The 20,376-nt window shown below is 34.5% G+C and overlaps 1 protein-coding gene across 4 annotated transcripts in view; it reads right to left on the bottom strand.

The window, feature by feature from the left end:
- eIF5 (eukaryotic translation initiation factor 5) overlaps positions 1-20,376 on the bottom strand; it is a 105,588-nt gene that overhangs the window by 10,922 nt on the left and 74,290 nt on the right. For all 4 annotated transcript variants that reach the window (XR_014126809.1, XM_081725507.1, XM_081725506.1 and 1 more), the window contains 4 exons: positions 14,903-15,187; positions 6,658-6,821; positions 4,577-4,861; positions 2,276-2,413 (listed from right to left, as the gene is read on the bottom strand). Coding sequence is in view for 3 of the 4 variants with exons in the window: in XM_081725507.1 (XP_081581633.1) it covers positions 2,276-2,413; positions 4,577-4,861; positions 6,658-6,821; positions 14,903-15,187 (872 nt within the window). In the remaining variant the exon portion in view is untranslated. The remainder of the gene's footprint in view (positions 1-2,275; positions 2,414-4,576; positions 4,862-6,657; positions 6,822-14,902; positions 15,188-20,376) is intronic.

The following is a 20,376-nucleotide window of genomic DNA, read 5'->3' as shown; positions in this document are numbered from 1 at the left end:
GCCAAAAGTGTCTCAAAGTGAGAAATCACGATAATATTACGACTATGATATGAACAATTGACAGCCATTTCTGAAACAAAAATAAATCTCATTATAGACTGAAGATGAATTGCCGTAAATGTGGCTTATTTCCTTATCCGTCACTATCGAACCGGATTCCAACTTAATTTGTTTTGTTTCAAGAACACGTTGCAATGCCGAATAACTTTTGTATGGTCTGTGTGATTGAAATAATAAGCACAAACACAATGTTAAACTACACACACTAATAACAAAAATCTACTAATAAGGAAAACAATGAGAATTATCCCCTTTTCACATAGTTTAATATTTCAACAATTTCGTTATCTTAAAATTTCCTATGTACATCTTCATATCAGTACTGTTTATTAAATAGTTTAGTATTTACTTTCAATCGTTGGCTCTGGTAGTGTATATTGGTAGCGCAGTGAAACGGTAAATTTTGAATCTAGAATTAGCAACATATGTATGGCCGGCATTTGTTTGCGGGACCGATAAGACAACATTGAGAAGACTGTCATTTAGTAGTAATGAAGCACTGAAGTTGTGTGGAACGTGTGTTTGCTGTGAAAGCATTTGATAAGAACTGTGGCATTCTATGGCCTTCGAGATCCCCTGAGCTCAGTGTTTGCAGTTTCTCTGAGACGAATCTATGAAGACATCTCGAAAGCACAGTAAAGTACACAACCTGCAAACATCGTTGAACTGAAACTGAGGATTAAAGGAGGACTCACTTACGTTCCTCCTTTACAGTAAGCATTCAAGCGAATTTCCAAAACATACTCTCATAATGTGTATGCCGAGATGAGGCACATCTTCCCGATTTTGTCTTCATGAAATAAAGTGACATGTAAGTGCCATAGCTAATATTGTTAATATTCTCTACATACACCTGAATCATTAAATGTATTCTTTCCTGTATTTACTAGTGCATTTTACATCAATTAAAATTTTCCTGTTTTGCTGCGCCACCCTTATAACTTATATATAACAGACTAATGTTTTGACTACTTAAAACTTTTTTTGGAAGAGGTATTCACACAAATTTTTAAGAGGCCCCGTTGCACACGTAGGGGGAGAATATTTGAAAGGTATAATTTAATCTTTTCTCCTCCAGTATATTTCAAGAAATAATACAAAATGGTAAAAATCAATCTCCAATTAGTTGAATTAAAGCCCCAGATAAAATCCAGAGAAGGCGGTTCTATGCAGTTTGATTTTTTTTTTTTTTTGTTTGTTTGTTTAAACAAGTAGTAGTTCCCTCACTTGAACTAGGTTGATTTATTGTGGGATTTAATTATTATTCTTATAATTACTAAAATTTTCAAATAAATAAAAAAAATACATGAAACTTTATTCCAAATATTCCGGTCATCGTAGGGTAAATCCGTATGGTCTAACTCATGTCATTTCACTTATTACGCTGGAGAATCAAGACGACATCACGCTAAAATGATGGAAGTTATGTCATATGAAAGAAAGAATTTATTTTTTCCTTTACGCGAACTGTTTTCGCAGACAGTTTCCTCTGAAAAACTCAAGATAACACGGATGGACGTCAGTATACAACATTATTTTCGATAAAAACTTTTATGGCTGTAACAATAAAAGCCACTTAAATGTACTATATTTAAAAAAAAAAAAAAAAATAAAAAATAAAAAAAATCTCAAGTGTTTTCAGAAACTTCACTTCCGAAGAAGCAATTCTCGACTGAAAAGCTTAACGTTGTTGAGTACCGATCATCGCTATATTTTAAGTGCTCTCTTAGCCTAATGGACACAATCGTGTAATGTTAAACTGAAAGATCTTGATTTGTGATTATTATTTCATGTCTACGTAAGACGGTAAAATAAGCAAGTTCGGAAACACACATCTTGTCTTCTCCGTCCGTGAAATGGAAAGGAAATTCGTATGTGATAATGTAGTGTTCCTAGTTTGCAACGGATACCACACGACTATGAACACTAATGTAAATAAATATCTCTCTTTAGTCTACTTAAATAATATTTCCTACAGATTTAAAATATGTTCTAGAGTAAATTATTTCGGATACAATGGTACACTTTGCAAAACTTAGTTTTAAACTTAACCTCTAGATTTTAAAAATAGTAACCTCTCATAGTCTGCCTTATAGTTAAATTTCTTCATCAGAACGTCTGATTAACTTATAATCATTGAGGTTTCTATAAATATCGAGCTCTCCTACTCTCTTGACTACCAACACTATACAAATAGAAACAAACTACTACTTACCTTGAAAATATGAGGTACTTTTGCCATTAACGAATCCTTGTGCAACGCGATAACTTGTTCAATACCACCAATTAAATATTTTTGAGCTTTAAGATCTTCATGAGTAAAACGCAGGAATAGAACTCTATGCTTCTTCACCTGAAACAAATTAAATTATTTTCAAACACACATCAACATCACGCGGCACATGCAAATATATATTATTCTGAGAATGGAAATTAAGTTTACTGTGGATGTGTGAAGAAATATATTAAAATCACTTGGGAAGTCCTCTTTATGACGTTCAAAATATTATTTGCATCTTGAAAATTGTGTATTTTTCAACAATTCTAGTTGACACTAATACACTTGATTCAACGCTGTTCTGAAGCCTTTATTACTCGCCCCTAATCGGCGATCTTTGATTGCCATACTGTACACGTTTCAATGTCTGTTGTAGTGATATATTTTACTGTCCACTTTGCGGATTATCTTTCAGTCTTTCACGACCGCCCTTGAACTTTGATGCTTACTTGGGCAACAGTGAAAAAATGAGTAGGACAAGACTTCCAGTGTATATTTCATTGCGTTATGTATTTTGTCAACATCATATCCTTCGTTATCAAATATTTAAAGGCCGCTCAGTGCTCAAATTTTGTCATTAAAAAATAAACGACTTAAGTGCAACTAAACGACAACAATTAGCTGTATCTTCAGTTGTCTACTGATCCAGACAATTATATGGAGTTGTCAGTAACTAACAACGGGCTAGATTTGAAACTAGTTTTCCCATCTATTCCGAGAACCTTCCAAATAGTTCTAGTATATACTCTAAATTATAAAGTACACAAACTTATCAGAAATGCATCTAATTGTATTTCAATAGGATTAAGTGTAGCAGTAATAGACACATTAAGAATTTTTTTCGTAAATAATTATTTGCTTTTTATGCTCACTAAGATTCCTGTGTTCCAACTACATTACATATACATGTATATTCAATATATGGTCGTGGAAGCGACGATAAACGTTGTAGAACAAGGACGAATTTGTGATCCACAATGCCTGCTGACCTGTCTCGCCTTTTTTACAGTGGAGATGATAGGCTCTTCCACTGTGAAGACTGTTGTTTTGTCTCAGGGTCGTACCTGTACACCCAAGTTTCGTCACCGGTAATAAGTCTCAATTTGAAGGACGAGTTATTCACGGCACGTTGACGGAGTTCTTGGTAAAATTCGATGCGGTATTCTTTCTGTTCCTGGGTCAATAGCTTGGGGGACGAACTTTACAGCAACATATCGCATGTTCAAACCATACGTTCAGATTGCCTGCATTATTCCGCATGACACACTGACAATGGCAGCAATGTTTTGGATTGTTCTTCGACGATTTTCATGAACAAGATGCCGAATAGTTTCGACATTTTTGGATGTGGCTCGTTGAAGGACGTCCTGCCCTGTCGTCGTCTTCCAGTGATATTCTTCCGCTCTTGAAGTGGGCACAATACTCAAAATATCTTTAATGACTTATTGCAGCATCGCCGTACACTCGCCGAATCATGCCAACCGTCTCTGTGGCTAGTTTCACATAAAATTTCACGTTCGCCCGTTGTTTTAACTTGCAGTCCATGACGAAATTAGACATGGTAATGCACGTAGTCAGAAAAGCAACAGCCGCGCAGCTCCTGATGTACACAGAACGAGGTCTTGGCATATACTTATGAAGGTCGATACTTCCTGTGCGTTCCGGCTGTTCGTGTTACAGAACTAGTATCGATACTTTTTTATATCACCTCATTCTTTCCAACGTTTATCATCGGGTTTCCGTGTTATCCCCATTCGCGTAAAAAGAAAAAAAGTTGCCACGACATATGTCTTATCGTTCTATATTTTCAATGTGTTACTTTAGTAATTTTCATCTCAATTGGAGTTGAACGTCCTTCTTAGCATCGATGCTGTATGACATGATTTGACAATTTAAGCAAAATTTCTGCACAAGAGAACGTTCCCATTTTAGCTACCATTCCATGCTGAAGTACAGTAGTAGTCCTTACCTGGCGACCAGATTTACCTCTTAATAAACAGTCCATTATTTAAAAGAGCACAAATCTCATTACTTAGGAAGAAAAAAAAAAAGTAAACGCCATCAATATACTATTAATAGAATATTTACTTTTCTTTCTGCTATGTAGTCTGAATTCAATATTCTCTTATAAACTACTGACTTCGTTATAAAATTTGCTTTACAACCTATGATCAACTTAGCAATTCCCACAAAAATAACTTATTACTTGTAATAATAAAAACGCACGTAGTCACTAACCTGAGTAAGAATTTGCTGATTAAAAAGAAGTTCAGCCAATACCAGAGGAGCTTTAGATCGAACTTCAAGACGGTCGGCTTCTCCAACTAATTCTTTATCTGCACCTTCCAGAGTACCTTTATCTCTGCGCTCTTTCACAAATTCGTAGAATATATCCATGCGTTCTTTCTCAGTTTTCTCCAAATCATCAGTGATCGTCAAACCCTTGGCACCATCAGTCAAATCCTGAAGACGTGCTCGCACGGCTTCTTCACTTACATCAACAGCCCAATCATCATCTTCAACCTACGCAACACAAATAGATTTTAGCTAATAACTCAAAATTCTGGACACACATGTGGGATATCATCGAACGGGCTATTTATGTCCAGGATCCTCCACCTGCAACCACCGAAAATTGTGGACGCTAATCGAGGCTGCACATTTCTCCAGCTGACTACCAGCGAGTTACTGCACTTCGCTGTCCTCGAGGAGGTCGCACAAGCTGTTACATAAGTATCTCATGATTTGGTATTTAAGTGTATACCAAAATTAAAAAGTATTTACAAGTTTGCTGCACGAAGTTTTTGTTTTCAAGATTTGAAAATAAATGAAGTGAGTGTATCGAGAAACTGAGGATGAATGTCACACGATTTTGTGCTAATATTCCGCACGAAAAGTGGAGAAAAGCAGCAACAGACTATTTTAAATAATCCATTACAGAAAGTTGATCAGAATATATATTGCAAATTACGAACTGCATTTTGAATCCCACATGTGTGAACTGCAGCGAAGTGCTGCACGTGGGGCATAAGTGTATCTTAACCATCAGAATCCAAAATGAAATTACGCTATATTTAACTGATATTGGGAAAAGTGTATAAAGTATTATTTCCATGCACACTTGAACTATAAAAGATTTAGAAAGTCGTTAATACTATTGGTTCGCTATCGGAGAGATAGTCGTAACCTGTTTCAGTCAATAATGGTCATACATTAATGTTCACTAACAAAATATACCAGGAATTTGTATCATGCGAGTACATCCCACATGACAGATACCCAGAAAGGTCAAATGGGTAAACTGTTCTCAAAGCTGCCATTTATGAGTCAAATGTTTGCCACTGGACAAAAAGGTTCCCACAGGGATTTATTATGCTTGGATTTATTGGAAATTTGTGATTTGTAGAGTTGCATCAAATACAAGTAAATATCAAAATCTTGCAAATGAATATTAGGACTTCATTTAAATAATATATTAATGTATAAATAATATATATATGTACACGATTTGTTCACAGTCATATTGTAAAATCTATAATTTATCACCAAATGAAACAATGAACTATGTTCTTTACACACAGTGGTGAAGTTTTGACTTCTGAAACGTTTCGAACATCGCCTTCTTCAACTGTACATTACGGCAGTGATTCTCAACTGGTGTGTTGCAACACTGCTATGTCGTGTACTTCCATGAGGTGTATTGCGAAATTTTAGAATTTAAAAATCACGAAGGAGTTAAAATAAATTTTGAGACAGAATATATCAGTCTATGTCTCCAGCGGCAGCAACGATGTTCACTATTTTATAGAGTAACTTTAGCATAGAAACTATACGCTACTGTAATTTTTATATTAGTAAAAAAAATCCAGTGAGTCGCGATGTTGTGGCGTTCAGAAGTATGTCGTTAGTCAAGAAGGGTTGGGAACAAGTCCACTACGGTTATCTTCTGAAAAGTTTGCGCAAAAGGACACAATCCCTCTTCAGAGTGGCCTTCATATTGAAAACTATGCACAAACATTATTATCACAATGTTCGTTATCCAGTAAAATACAATCATGGTAGGTCATTACAGTTTCTGTGGAGATTTGGTTTCAAAATCGTCAATGTGTGTTCTGATCAATCTCTCGCAATTAATTTATTCCGCAGATGTTTACGACAGAAGAAATATCGATAGTGTTGGTCGTTCACGGTATTCTCTTACATAATTAATTTTTACCATTTCTTGCGAGTTTCCTAACATTAAGAAAGATAAAACGCAACATAAATTATTATCTTTGAAGTACGTAATTTCGAAATAAACATCAAATGATCATACGTACGTAATCTTCCTTCTTCTCGGGAGCGACAACTTCTAAGTCAACGCTGCTTTCGTTTTTGGGTGACGAGGATCTACCGTCTCCATTAGTCTCTCCGTTTTGCTTCTTCGATCGTCTACCTTTCTTGCTTTCAGTCAAGGAAGCTCCTTGGGCGGCTGGGTTTTGATCTGCAAAGTAGTATTAAATGATCGAATGTATTCTAAAACCACACATAATTTCGCTGAATCACATAACTTATAGGTAAAAGATGTTGACTAAATGATTTAACTTAATTATAAAAAATACGTTAAATTTTGCCAATAATTTTTAAATTCATCGTTTTAACATCTCTGTCCACTGCAACATAATATATATTTCCACACAGTGCTACGACCGTCAATAACAGTCTACTATTTCAACACGATCTGAGGAAAGGGTTGAGCTTCAAATTATGGCTCGCCCTAGATTTTCACTCGTCTATAAACTATGTCAAATGATGCTCTAAAAAGACACGCTGTGCCTCATTAACTTTGTGCGAGGGCCGCACCAGAAGTTCTTAGAATTATACAATGGACATTTTCTTCCTGATCAAAAGTTATTAAATTTTTGGTTCCAAAGTACAGAAGTAAAAAAAAATTAAATGAAATCTTTAAGTTTTACGTCCCACGGATATGCGGATTAGGCTAAAGGAGACAGTGATGATGAGAGATGAATGAAATGGTGGAATGAAGAAAGTGGGAGGAAACGGGAGAACCCTGAGAAAACCCACGAGCACGATGTTTGTCCACCACAAAGTCCACATGGCGCGAGCTGGGATCGAACCAAGGACCCCAAGCACCGGAGGTGAACGCTCTACCACTGAGCCACCGCGCCCCCAAAAGTACAGAAGTAGTCTTCAATGTAACATACACCGGTACCAACAATTTCGTAACAATCTATTTTAGTTACAGAAATACAGTAAATTTACTATTAAATATTTTAGATATACTAGCAGGATTATTTAGACTAGACTAGAATAGAATATATTACACCATAAAAATTAGGGATCGAATATATCAAGTAAAATTAAATCATTACACTATTACAATACACAAACATTTACAATATAATGTTAACAGGGGCGAAAGGGAATTACCGATTTATATTATATATATATATATATATATATATATATATATATATATATATATATATATATATATATATATATATTGGGTTTGTGATTTAAGGGGATTGGCTGTAGTAGCCTATGGTAGCCAATCAGCATTCAGGGATTGTTTCGTGATCTCATACATATAATCTGTCGCTACCTATGTATTCATAATGTCTGATGAAGCCAAGTGGATAGTTGGCGAAACTGTTATACATTAATAATTTTTACAAAAACTTACTGCTTTGTTCAGCGACTAGACTATTTAACTTAGGCGACTAACTCGTGCCACTGGATCTGGGAGAGTACGTGTGACTTTGTCACGTCCTCTGCGAGATAGATAAGTTTCCAACTGCCGCCCCTACCGGCGGAGGTGAGGCTATCCTCCGAAATGGGCAACTAAACCATGCCCTTGGGTCTGGGAGATAAAGCTACGTGGTACCCAGTGATGAAAATTTTCCGATTCATAAAAACATACTCCAGTCATTCCTACATCGTTGTTTAGCCTTGATGTGAGGTGGAAAATTTTCTTCTATATTTTCCGGAAAATTTTCAGTTAACAAATATCAGTGATCAAGTAAACGATTCCTCAGTATTCATAAAATTGATTGAAATCATGTATAGAAATGTTAAAAAGTTAAAGATCATTTAAAGAATCTGAAAATTTTCATGGCTCAGACAATTTTTCGTACTATGTAGGAACAAGTAAAACAATTTTTCATGAATCGAAATATTTTCTGTCTTGTATGGAAAAATTAAAGAACTTTTTATGAGTCGGAAAATTTTCATCATTTTGAAGCAAAAAGTAAAGCAACTTTTGTGAATCGGAAAGTTTTATTGCTCTGTAGAAACAAGTGAAAGGAATTTTCATGAATCGGAAAATTTTCATCACGATGTACAAACAAGTGAAAAAACTTTTCATAATCCGGAGAATTTTGGATATTATGTATAGTGATGTTATGTGGAAAACTTCCCACTATATTTGACTGCACATTCAGCTATATAATCCAATTCCTGTAGAGGAAAGTTAGACAGCAACAAATTATCATTTTCCAATTAGCTTTTGGTAAACAGAAAATTTTCTATTTCAAGTTAGGAAGTAAAAATATACAGTATTTCTTTCTTTCTCTCTCTGTATATATATATATATATATATATATATATATATATATATATATATATATATATCAGAAATTTTTTTTATTTTGTAAATTGAAATGAAATCACTGTTGCTTTTAGAACGCAGCGCTAATAGCGCAGCTTTTTAGTTTTCTTTTATTATTTTATTGGAAGAACAACTAGACAAATCAGCTTCCTTATTAGTTATATTTCACTTTCTCTTCTGAATGAATATATGAATAAATAAATATGTTTATTTCCAGAAAATGGTCAGTACTTGCTTTCATGAGTTACTTAAACTCGAATTTTGGGTAGTCAAAAATTTACAGTAGGCACTTTATATTAATATATCTACTTATTAATAAATGTTGCAGTATGTAAATCTATAAAAATTGTAAAGCTATGAGAAAACCGTCTTATGCGTATTAAACTGACGGAATGTAATGTTGTAAGATCAAAGGTGGATTCTGAGGGAAGAACGCATTGAAGTTTTTGAAACGTTCTTGAAATGAAGAATAGTTATATTTTCACTTCTTAAAACTTTTTAAGACAATATTTATTATCAGTAAATTTTACGGCTAAACAACGATGTAGGAATAAGTGGAGTATGTTTTTATGAATCGGAAAATATTCATGACTGTTAATGAATTGAAATTTTAAATAATAAAATGGGATATTTGTACTCTACGAACTCTATGTATGTTCTCTGCACTCTGCATATTATATATATACACAGAGAGAGAAGTTGAATTGAGTTGCTTTTGAGTTTAACGTTCCTTTCAGCAGCGAGACTATATAAGACGGGACCACTAATTAACGTGGAATCCGAACTACATGAGCTCCCGCTGAGAATCGAAGCCAGGTATTACATGCCAAAGGCGCGTATCCTAACCGCTTAGCAACGAAGATGCTCACAGAGGAAGAGAGAGAGAGAGAAACACTATGTAAAATTTTACTTTCCAACTTGAAATATTAGAAAATTTTCCGGTTCCCGAAACCTAATTCGAAAATTATAATTTGTTGCTGACTAACTTTCCTTCAGAGAAATTGTTTCTACAGAGCAATAAAACTTTCCGATCAACAAAACGTTGTTTTACTTTTATCTTCAAAATGAAAATTTTCAGATTCATAAAAAGTTCAATTTCCCATATAAGAGAAAATGTTTCGATTCATGAAAAATTGTTTCATTTGTTCCTACATAGTACGGAAAATTGTCTGAGCCATGAAAATTTTCAGATTCTTTAAACGATCTTTCACTTTTTAACATTTCTATACATGAATTCAATCAATTTTATGATTGCTGAGAAATTGTTACTTTATTACTATTTTTTTTTTAAACTGAAAATTTTCCGGAAAAATATAGCGGAAAATATTCCGGAATGGAAAATTTTCCACCTCACATCACTAATGGTACCTCAACAAGTATGAAAGAGTATGTAGTTAGTGTGCCCAAGGTTTGGGCGGATCCAATGCCCTACCGGGAGGATGAAGGTACTGCCCTCAAAGAGCATGTAGTGCATGCTTTTGCGTCCGGGATGGGATACCTAGTATCCTAACGCACACTTGTACCTCAGGAGCGCTGAGGTAGAGTTACTGCATACTGGTTGTCACCGACTGGGTGCAGTATTCACAACCCTACCAGGGTAGCCACTGCTCCCAAATGGTCATTGTCTTTAAAGGTAGACAGTCTATATCAACCATTGGGTCTGGTAATGTACGGTGTACCTCTACCGTAATTAGAGGAAACCCCATATTGCTTGGACGATCCTCCGGGAGAGAAGTGTCGGATTTCTGCCTGCTGGAGGACTGAATGGAGGTGAGAGAGGGACCAATCCCAGGAATGAGGGTAACGGTTCTGATCCTGCCGAAGGGAGGAAACTCTGAAGGATATGGGCTGGCACCAAACTCAAATGGTGACTTAACACGTACCATTGGATCCGGGATGAAATACGGGAGTATCTCCACGTGTGTGTGGTACCTTTTACATGACAAGGCGGTTGCCAGTTGAACGATAGAGATAGGCAGGCCCGGAATTGAACAAGCCTCCTCGGACATGCCTAGGGCTCCCGGATTTGGGTTGGACTGCCGGGCTGTGGCGAAACCGTAGAATTCGGTACCATACGGGAGCTAATCTCAGAATCTGGGTAACGGTGGGCGTGTGGGAAGGAGGTGAGCTTGCCTTGAAACGCTCGGGCGCCATACCTGCAGAGAGTGGTAAGACTGACTCGCTAGCAGCGTGACTCCACCAGTAGTAACTGGTAGGTGGGGCTTTAGCTCTGCCGCAGTGGGCATATCCCACTCCCTCAGAGAATGGGGGTTCACGCTAAGGTGTCAAGGTTATGGTACCGACAAACCTTGATGGTGCACAACGTGCACGAGGACTAAGGTCCAGATTGAGGAAAGCGGGTTGGGTGCATCAGAGCGGACGAGCGGCCACAGCACATCTTGCGAACATGCGATAAAGCGTGGAGGTAGACCACTAGCTCTAATGTCAACTCACACATTGTAAAGACAAGATATCGAAACAGGTCTATATGTTAGCACGTGCCATGTCTAAAACTGCAGAAGTTCTCGAAACTGAGTCTGGAAAATTTCTTGGGCGAAGAGTTTTCATTTTTGTTTTTACACCTAACGCCATTCCCACGTGTGTCCTTGCATGACATTTCACTTCCCCAGAAAAATATGTCAAAGGATCATACTTTCTTCATAAGCAATCCCTATTCATATTACACGCTTTCATTCCAGAGTTGTAACAGTTCAAAGTTGACAGGCCAAAACTTCATAAACACTGCATTAGTCTTTCGATGTGAAACACGTCGTAGCTTTTTCCTTTAAAATAAATTTTTAAAAAAATCTCATTTACGTTACTAGTGTTTGTACAGACATCTGAAATTTGGATGTGTGTAGTACTCTTTGTTTGCAACAATGAACAATATGTGGTTAAGTTTTCGTTTAACATCATCTATCTATTAAAATGCTACAATAGCAATTAAAAGCGCCTGAGCTCCAACCTATAACTTTAGCTTTCAAATCTTTCATTTACGGTTATGTGTGATTTCACGTTTAACAGAGACAAACATTTTAAGTATTTGTACTTTAAACAGTCTAAATTAGTTAACTATATCTTTTTCATAAAGTTTATGATATAAAATTATTGTTCAAAGTCTTTGTATTTTAATAAGCCTTCTCTAAAATCAATGCATGTGAGCTGTGCTTCCATCTTCCGAGTTTTTTAAAACTATGTTTATATGTTTGTGGCCAATCCTTTCGACAATGAGATCTCGGAAACTACAGGCTCTAGAAAGATGACGTTTTCACTAATCGATTGGAAATTTTGCGTAGATTGTCCAGTTCTAATTGAATATTTAAAAAACATGGCCATTATTTCTTTATTAATTTTTTTTAGGGTATGCTGGAAGCGTTGAAATTAAAAAAAAAAAAACTAAAGCATATCCTATGCGTTATACATTCCAACACCACAATGTTGTATATTGGGGTTGTATATGTCTCAGGCGTTTGTTCCATGGCCAAATACAGTGAAAAAGGAAGGATAACCATTTCTCGAGTCTTAAGATAAATCTTTATTTTTTGTGTGTTTTGCCCAATGAACACCATATATAACTGACATTATAATTAATTGCATATGTATTTGCATATTACATACTGCATGCAAGAAGAAAGAAAACACTGGTCATACATGAATTAGAAACTCCAATCGGAAGTATGCTCAAATCTTGCAAACTGTGCGAGATGTTGAAAAAAAAATAATCGAAAAAATCTCCCCTTTATGATACCCTTTGTTGATTTTTTTAAATCAAGACGTCTTTCACTTGCGTGTGTAAAGGGACATGTACATATGTTGTGAGGAATGAGAAGGAGATTTATGCTCATATGCGAATGATGCGCTGTGTAGAGAGCGCAGGTTCAGCTAGTCTATATATTAAAATACTAGGTTTATATGTTTGTCGCCAATCCTTTCGACAATGAAATCTCGAAAACCACAAATGCTAGAAACGTGCCGTTTTCGGTGGTCGATTCCAAATTTTGTGTAGATTGTCCAGTTCTCATTCAAATTTTCAAAAACAGTATCGTTATTGTTCTATTCAACGTTTTAGGGGCCGTTTTGAGCCCATAAGATTAACATTGTTGCACCCTAAACTGCGGTGTTACGCAACCAGTAGAGAAGTTACGTACGACGGGTTGACGGACATTGCAGGCGCTTTGCTTAACCCTTTTACGATCTTATGGTACAGCTTGTACCATACGGGTGTTTTCTGGAACTTTGCGTTATAACTCTATTTGAGCTTCGTCGCTTTTTTTTTAAATCTTTCTTTCAAGTCTAGAGGCATTGTAGAACGTGTTACCTATGGTTTCACGCCCTCCAACGTCTAGACATAGGTGATGACGTCATAATTTTAAAAAATATATATTTTATTTTGTTAGGGCTACTTTCATTATTTTTTGGCAGGCTTACTTTTGCATCTAGAAGTTTAAAATTATGCACAATTATTCAGTCCACCGAGTAGTACTTATCAGATTTTTTCAGATCTCTGTGTTAGCACAGGGGGTCCTGAGGGGCAAAAAGGTAAAAGGGATTTTTTTTTAAACAAAAAATCTCTTTTTCGCTATTTTGACGCCTCAGATACATGATGGAGACATGTGAATGGTACTGTCTGAAAGGCACTTCTATTCTGAAGAGAATGGTGAGTGAGGCATGATCCTAGAGTAATTAGGCATATCTCAGGAAATTTTTACACAAGATCCTTTTTTATAGGAGAATCTTTGGTATTGTGGGCCTATTTGTTTTTGGCGGGCTTACTTGTGCACCTAGAAAATTGAAATTTTGCACAAATATTCACTACACCGAGTAGCATTTATCAGATTCTTTTCAGATCTGTGCGTTAACACAGGGAGGGTCCAGAAGGGCAAAAAGTTTTTTAAAAAAGACATTTTAACCAAAAAATCCCTTTCTTCGCGATTTTCACCGCTTCAGATACATGATGGAGACATGTGAATGGTACCGTTTGATAGGCAGTTCTATTCTGAAGAGGGTGATGAACGAAACATGATTCTAGGATGAATATAGGTGTCTCAGGAATTTTTTTACCTGAGATCAAGATCTTTTGCGGTAATCTGGGGCATTGTGGGGATTATTGATAAATATTTTCCCGCCCGTACTATTCAAGATAGAAGCTTGAAATTTGATACACGTATTCAGTCCTTCGAGTAGTATTTATTTTTTCAGGTCTCTACGTTCACACAGGGCCGTTCCAGAGGTGCCAAAATTTTCCCGGAAATTTCCCCTTTTCCCTCAATTTTTCCCTCTCCTGGTATATGGTATGGGAATGTAAGTGGTACCATTTGAAAGCGTGCTCTATTCTGAAAAGTATGGGATATGAACCATAATCCTAGAATAAATAGTGACGATGGAGTAGCTGCTTGACTGAAAGCCTAAAAAGTACCTCAAAAACCCAAGCTTTTAAAATCTGAATAGCAAAACCTATTGCATGCTGGCAACTTCAAAGGCTTCAAGAGACGAAATGAGGCATATCGGACGGATATGGATTTATTAGGAAAAAACGTTTCCACTTGATATCGTGTTACTTCTTCAAACTTGATACAAACTCACTCCAACATCTATACATAGCAATTCACCTTCTTTGTGAGTCTCCTATCCTTTACTTGTGTGAGTAAGGAGACGTGCACAGTGGGAAGGAGATTCATGCTCATAATAGAACGATGCGCTGAGTAGACAGCGCAGGTTCAGCTAGTATAATTTAAAATATGTAATAATCTTAAGTGTTTAACATGTATAACAACTTTATATTGCGGTGAAAACACTGTTAATCTGATTGTTTTGCAAAGGATGTAACAATAATACCCTCCTCTCGACATTTGCATTTTTTAAATATATATTGGCTTAAAAGTTACAAGGGATCTTTAAAGATAAACGCTCTACCCTAAATTATATATACTTTATGTACTGATACGCAGACTTACCTGGAGGGTTTTTTAATATATAAGTGTTGAGTTTATGATTTACTTCAATTGGACCGTGAAAACCGCATGCTTTACAAGACTGACTGATGACTCCTTTCTTTTGATAGACCAATAGACTAGTCTCTGGATTATCACACTCAGGGCACAGAACAAATTTGCGAATAAAGCCATCAAGCAAGTCCTGGAGTTTGGCTGCATCATGGGAGCCGTTCACAATGAAGCGATCATTTTTAAAATCAAATTGTGTCTGGGCACCCAGTTCACAGCCAAAATATTTGGTAGGATCTAGAACAAAAATGTTATATTAAAAAATACGACAGTCAGATGTTTCGCACTTCTATATTATATATATATATATATATATATATATATATATATATATATATATATATATATATATATATAAGGGTGGCAAATAAATAGTATGTATACTTGAGAGGTACGCAAATTTCACCCTTATGAATTAAATTTAAAGTACTTAAAGTACTTTCAGTTCACTCCTTAAAGCTAAATATATAATGCTAGGGAATTATCAACTTTTTCCAGCATAGAGATCTATGTAACAACTACCGGCGCGAAATATATATTTATTTATTTCCTCCAACAGAGAGATATCTCTAATTATAGAAGGTGTACACAATTGATCACATTATATAATAATAATAATAATAATAATAATAATATGAATATGAATATGTAAAACAAATTTATAAATGAAAATAATAAAAATAAAAAATAGTAAAAGCAATAAGCAAAAACAATACATAACTTTGTATGCGGACATTCCATAGATCAATGCATACATTTTATGAAGCACAAACTCATACTCTCATTCTAGAAATAGTCATACATACATAACACATATATACACTTACATATACATATATGTACATATACATACACCAATATTTATACATACAAATATATATGCACGAACACACATATGTATCTCGCACATTTCACATGCACACATTCATGTGCTCACCATGGATATTGTACACTTATGTCCAAAATGATTGTCGCATATCTATAACTGTCTTCTTGTAAGAATATAATTTGATAAAAAGTTTGCAGGGTATTTTTAATACTGGTACTATGTGTATAATCGGGAAATATATATGTGGTAAATTTCATAGGAAAAGAATTATAAATACCGAAATTAGAGTGAGTAAAACAAAATGTTGCTAAATGGACAATAAAGTTTTATTTTCGTTTTATTGTTCTTATTTAGTGCCAGGGTGGATTGATTTAAATCAGTCTGATTTAAATCACGATTTTAATCAAGATTTAAATCACTTGATTTTTTAAATAAAAATCGTTGATTTAAATCGAATTCCGAAATAAATTAATTTAAAGTAAAAATAAGTAAAATCCCGTTTCTGTTTTGTTATTTCGATTATGGAAATTAATAATCATAATACAATGAGACTCAAATGTACAGTATAGTATAAAAACAAATGTCATGCAGAGGATGATTAGGGAAAATCCCGTTTTGAACAGGTAACGGAGCAATCCTGCTTTCTTCTTTTCGTAACATTGGGTTTGGGTTTTAAGATAGTTAACTATTCCAACGGGGAAATCACTATCGACATTTAAGACGAAAATTCTTTTTTGTGCGTGTCTGTTTGTTCCTAGATAATAGGGCGTATTTAGAGGGGTCCTATCCCCTCTCCATTTTTTTTTTTTTTGTTTTGTTTTATAACTTTAGGCGAAATTCATGTATTTCATGCCGGAAGCTAGTTCTGAGCTTTCAAAAATAGGCCCCTGCCAATTATAAGTAACCTTTGTGGGAAAAAAAAAGTGTCATTTTGATAAACGTTGCTGTACTTTTTCCTTAATGCTTAACCTTTTAAATTATATCACCTATTTTTAGGTGATAGGGTAGAATCTTCATTATTCGATTAAAAAAGTACCAATAAGGCTTTTTATTTCATTTTCTTCAAAACTGGAAGCATTCTAGAACACGTTATATATGCTTTCAACACCCTTCTGCGTTGAAGCATAGTGTGATAACGTCATAAATTTAAAAATATATTTTTTGTTATGCGTATTTATTATTATTATTTGGCAGGTTACATTTTATATTCAGAAGACTGAAATTTTGCACACTCGTTCAGTGCACCCCTTAATAATTTTCAGATGTTTTCAGATCTTTGTGTGGAAACAGCGGGGTCCAGAGGGGCAAAAATGTTTTTAAAAAAAGAATATTTTTAACAAAAACAGCTTTTTTTCGTGATTTTCCCGCCTCAGATGGAGACATATGAATGGTACCGTTTCAAAGGCTGTTCTATTCTGAAGAAAATGATGTAGTACTATGCTCCTAGGATAAATAGGGATGTCTCAGGAAACTGTTATCTGAGATCCTGTTTTATACGGGAATCTGGAGCATTTGGGGAATATTTTTCGCGGGCTTACTTTTTCACCTACAAGATTGAAATTTTGCACATTTAGTCAGTGCACCCCTCAGTATTTTTCAGATTTGTTTCAGATCTCTGCCTTAAAACAGGGAGAGAGGTCCACAGAGGTAAAAAATTTAAATATATATATATAACAAAAAAATCTTTTTCGTGATTTACCCGCCCCAGATACATGATGGAGACATTTGAAGTGTACCGCTTGAAAATTTGTTTTATTCTGAAGGGAATAATGTACAAATCATGATCCTAGGATAAATAGGAATGTCTGAGAAAATTTTTATATTACATCCGGGTCATCTAGGGCATTGTGAGAATGTTCTCAGCTCATTGTTAAATAATTTCCTCACCCTTACTACTCAAGATAGAAGCTTGAAATTTTGTACACACATTTAGTACACCCCTTAGTATTTCCCAGTTGATTTTGAGATCTGTGCGTTAACACAGGGGATCAAATTTTTTTAAAAAAGTTTAAAAAAATGCCGATTACTCTCAAAATTTCCTTCTTCACGGACATGATGGGGAAATCTGAATTTTACCGTTTCAAAAGCTGTTCTATTCTAAAGAGAGTGATGTATGCACCATGATCCTAGGATAAATAGGGATGATGCTTTAGCTGCTTGACTGAAAGACTATAATTTACGTTTAAAAAGAGCCATAATTTAACAGAGTTAAGAAACATTGTTTGGGATTGATATAGGTTAACGATTGGGGATAATTCAAAATTCAACCCCAATACATTCACTTAAATGGCATAATTAGCATTTAATACCAATTCCTAATGCTTTTTCTTCGGTTCGCGACTTGCATTATGTGAGGAGAAAGATTTGATTTAAATCAAAAAAATCGATTTAAATCAAAAAAATCAACAAAAATGATTTTTTAAAAAAAATCATGATTTTTTCCCACTCTGTTTAGTGCTCTTTTGACATGAAATTTTCAACATACATGTCTTTGCCGATTATACACATACTAACATTATAAGAAATACTGGGCGAATTCGTTATCAAATTATATTCCTACAACAATATATTTATAAACATGCGACAATAATTTTGGACATGACTGTACATTACAATAACATGAAAATAGAAAATAATCAAATGTGATTACCGAAGTTAATGTAGTAATATCTAATATTAATTACGTTTTCTATATAACTTAATTTCGCACAAATATCTGTTCAATAATTTTTTAAATATGTTTTCTTCCAAACTTAAGTCAGTCATCGATACTCTCAGCTATATTATTATATAATGAACATAGTCTTATTAAAAGGCGAGTTGTTGTACGTGTTGGTTTTCGCAGTTGCATACCATAATAATTTCCTCGTTCTTAAAGTCCTTTATTTTATATTGAATTTAATATACTGCAAAAACTCACTGTTATCGAATTTACCATTTACTATTTTAAATACACACATTTCTTGTAGAATAACACATTTATCCGAAAAAGTTACGTAATTGAATTCACCTAGTAGTCTGGAATACGAAATTTTATTAGTAATTGCAGATTGTCCAGTTTTCTTGTAGTACTGATACCTTAAAAACCTTTTCTGAATTGCTTCTAATTGATTGTTTTAAGTTACGTATTTCGTAGTCCAGATCACCAAGGCGTACTCCATCTTTGATGTTACAATACTTTAAAAAATAGTTCCTATAACATCAATGTTTGTAAACATTTTCGTATTTCTTATAATAAATCCCAATTGCCTAAAAGCGTTGTGTGTTACCAGCAATGTATGTTTATTAAAAGACATATCACAGCTGAAAGTAATACCCAAATCTTTATATGTATATACACGTTCTAATACTCTGTTGTCTATCTTGTAGGGATTAATTTTAGTTAACCTTCTTGGTTTTGTAAATATCATGAATTTACACTTGTTAGTATTAAAATATAATTTATTTTCTATACTCCACTGATATATGTTATTTAGATCCTCATTCAGTTTCAATACATCCTGATTTTCCTGTATGTTTTTGTATAATTTTAAATCGTCAGCATATAATAAATATTTGGAATATTTAACATATTTTGGGAGGTCATTCATAAAAAATAGGAACAATAAGGGTCCTAAGTTTGAACCCTGCGGGACACCGGAATTAATATTATAACTGAATGATCTTGTGTGATTGAAGTATACATACTGTTTTCTCTGATACAGGTAACATTTAAACAATTTTAGTAAATTTGATGAGAATCCAAACCATGAGAGTTTTCTAAGTAGTATGTCATGATTAATTGTGTCAAATGCCTTTGCAAAATCAATATATATTGTGTCTACTCGTTTGCTATCATGTATAGCTTCATGAACGAATTGAGTGAAATTAAGTAAATTTGTTACTGTCGATCGTCCAGGGTAAAATCCATGCTGGTTTTCACAAATATAGTTCTTTTACATGGTTAAAAACCCGATCATATAATATTTGTTCGAAAACTTTTACTGGTGCACCAATTATGACTATAGGCCTATAATGTTCTATTTTACTCTTATCCCCATTTTTAAAGATTGGTGATACTTTAGTAATTTTGCAGATTTCAGGAAACGTTTGGGTTTTAAGTATTAAATTGAAAAGTATTGACAGTGGTTCTAGTAGTATTTCCGAGCATGCTTTTATCACATATGGAGGAATGCCATCTGGTCCACATGCTTTAAGTTTTAACTTCTTAATATAGCTTTCCTATACTCTTCATTCGACACTTCATCAATTTCTAAGCAGTTGCTTACATCCATATGTTCTTCCTCAGGAGGGTTGTATGATGATATATTTTTTATCATATACTGATTTAAAATAATTTGCAAAACCATCAACAATTAGTTTGTGTTCAATGTATTGCCGTTCAACGTCATACTACCATTTTCACTATTATTATTCTTCTGTTTACATTTTATATATGACCAGAAAGATTTTACATCCTTTTTAACCTCAATTTCGCTTTCCCTAATATAATGTTCATACGCCTTACGAATAATTTTCTTTATATCCTTCCTTATCTCCTTATAGATATTTTTATTATATTCTGAGTCTTTCATGTGTTTCCTATAATGTTCTTTTA

The sequence above is a fragment of the Thermobia domestica genome, chromosome 9 (assembly GCF_964235325.1).
Source record: "Thermobia domestica chromosome 9, izTheDome1.hap1.1, whole genome shotgun sequence".
NCBI classification, from domain to species: domain Eukaryota; kingdom Metazoa; phylum Arthropoda; class Insecta; order Zygentoma; family Lepismatidae; genus Thermobia; species Thermobia domestica.
Note: the sequence above shows the minus strand (reverse complement) of the source record. Positions and strands in the feature narration are given on the sequence as shown.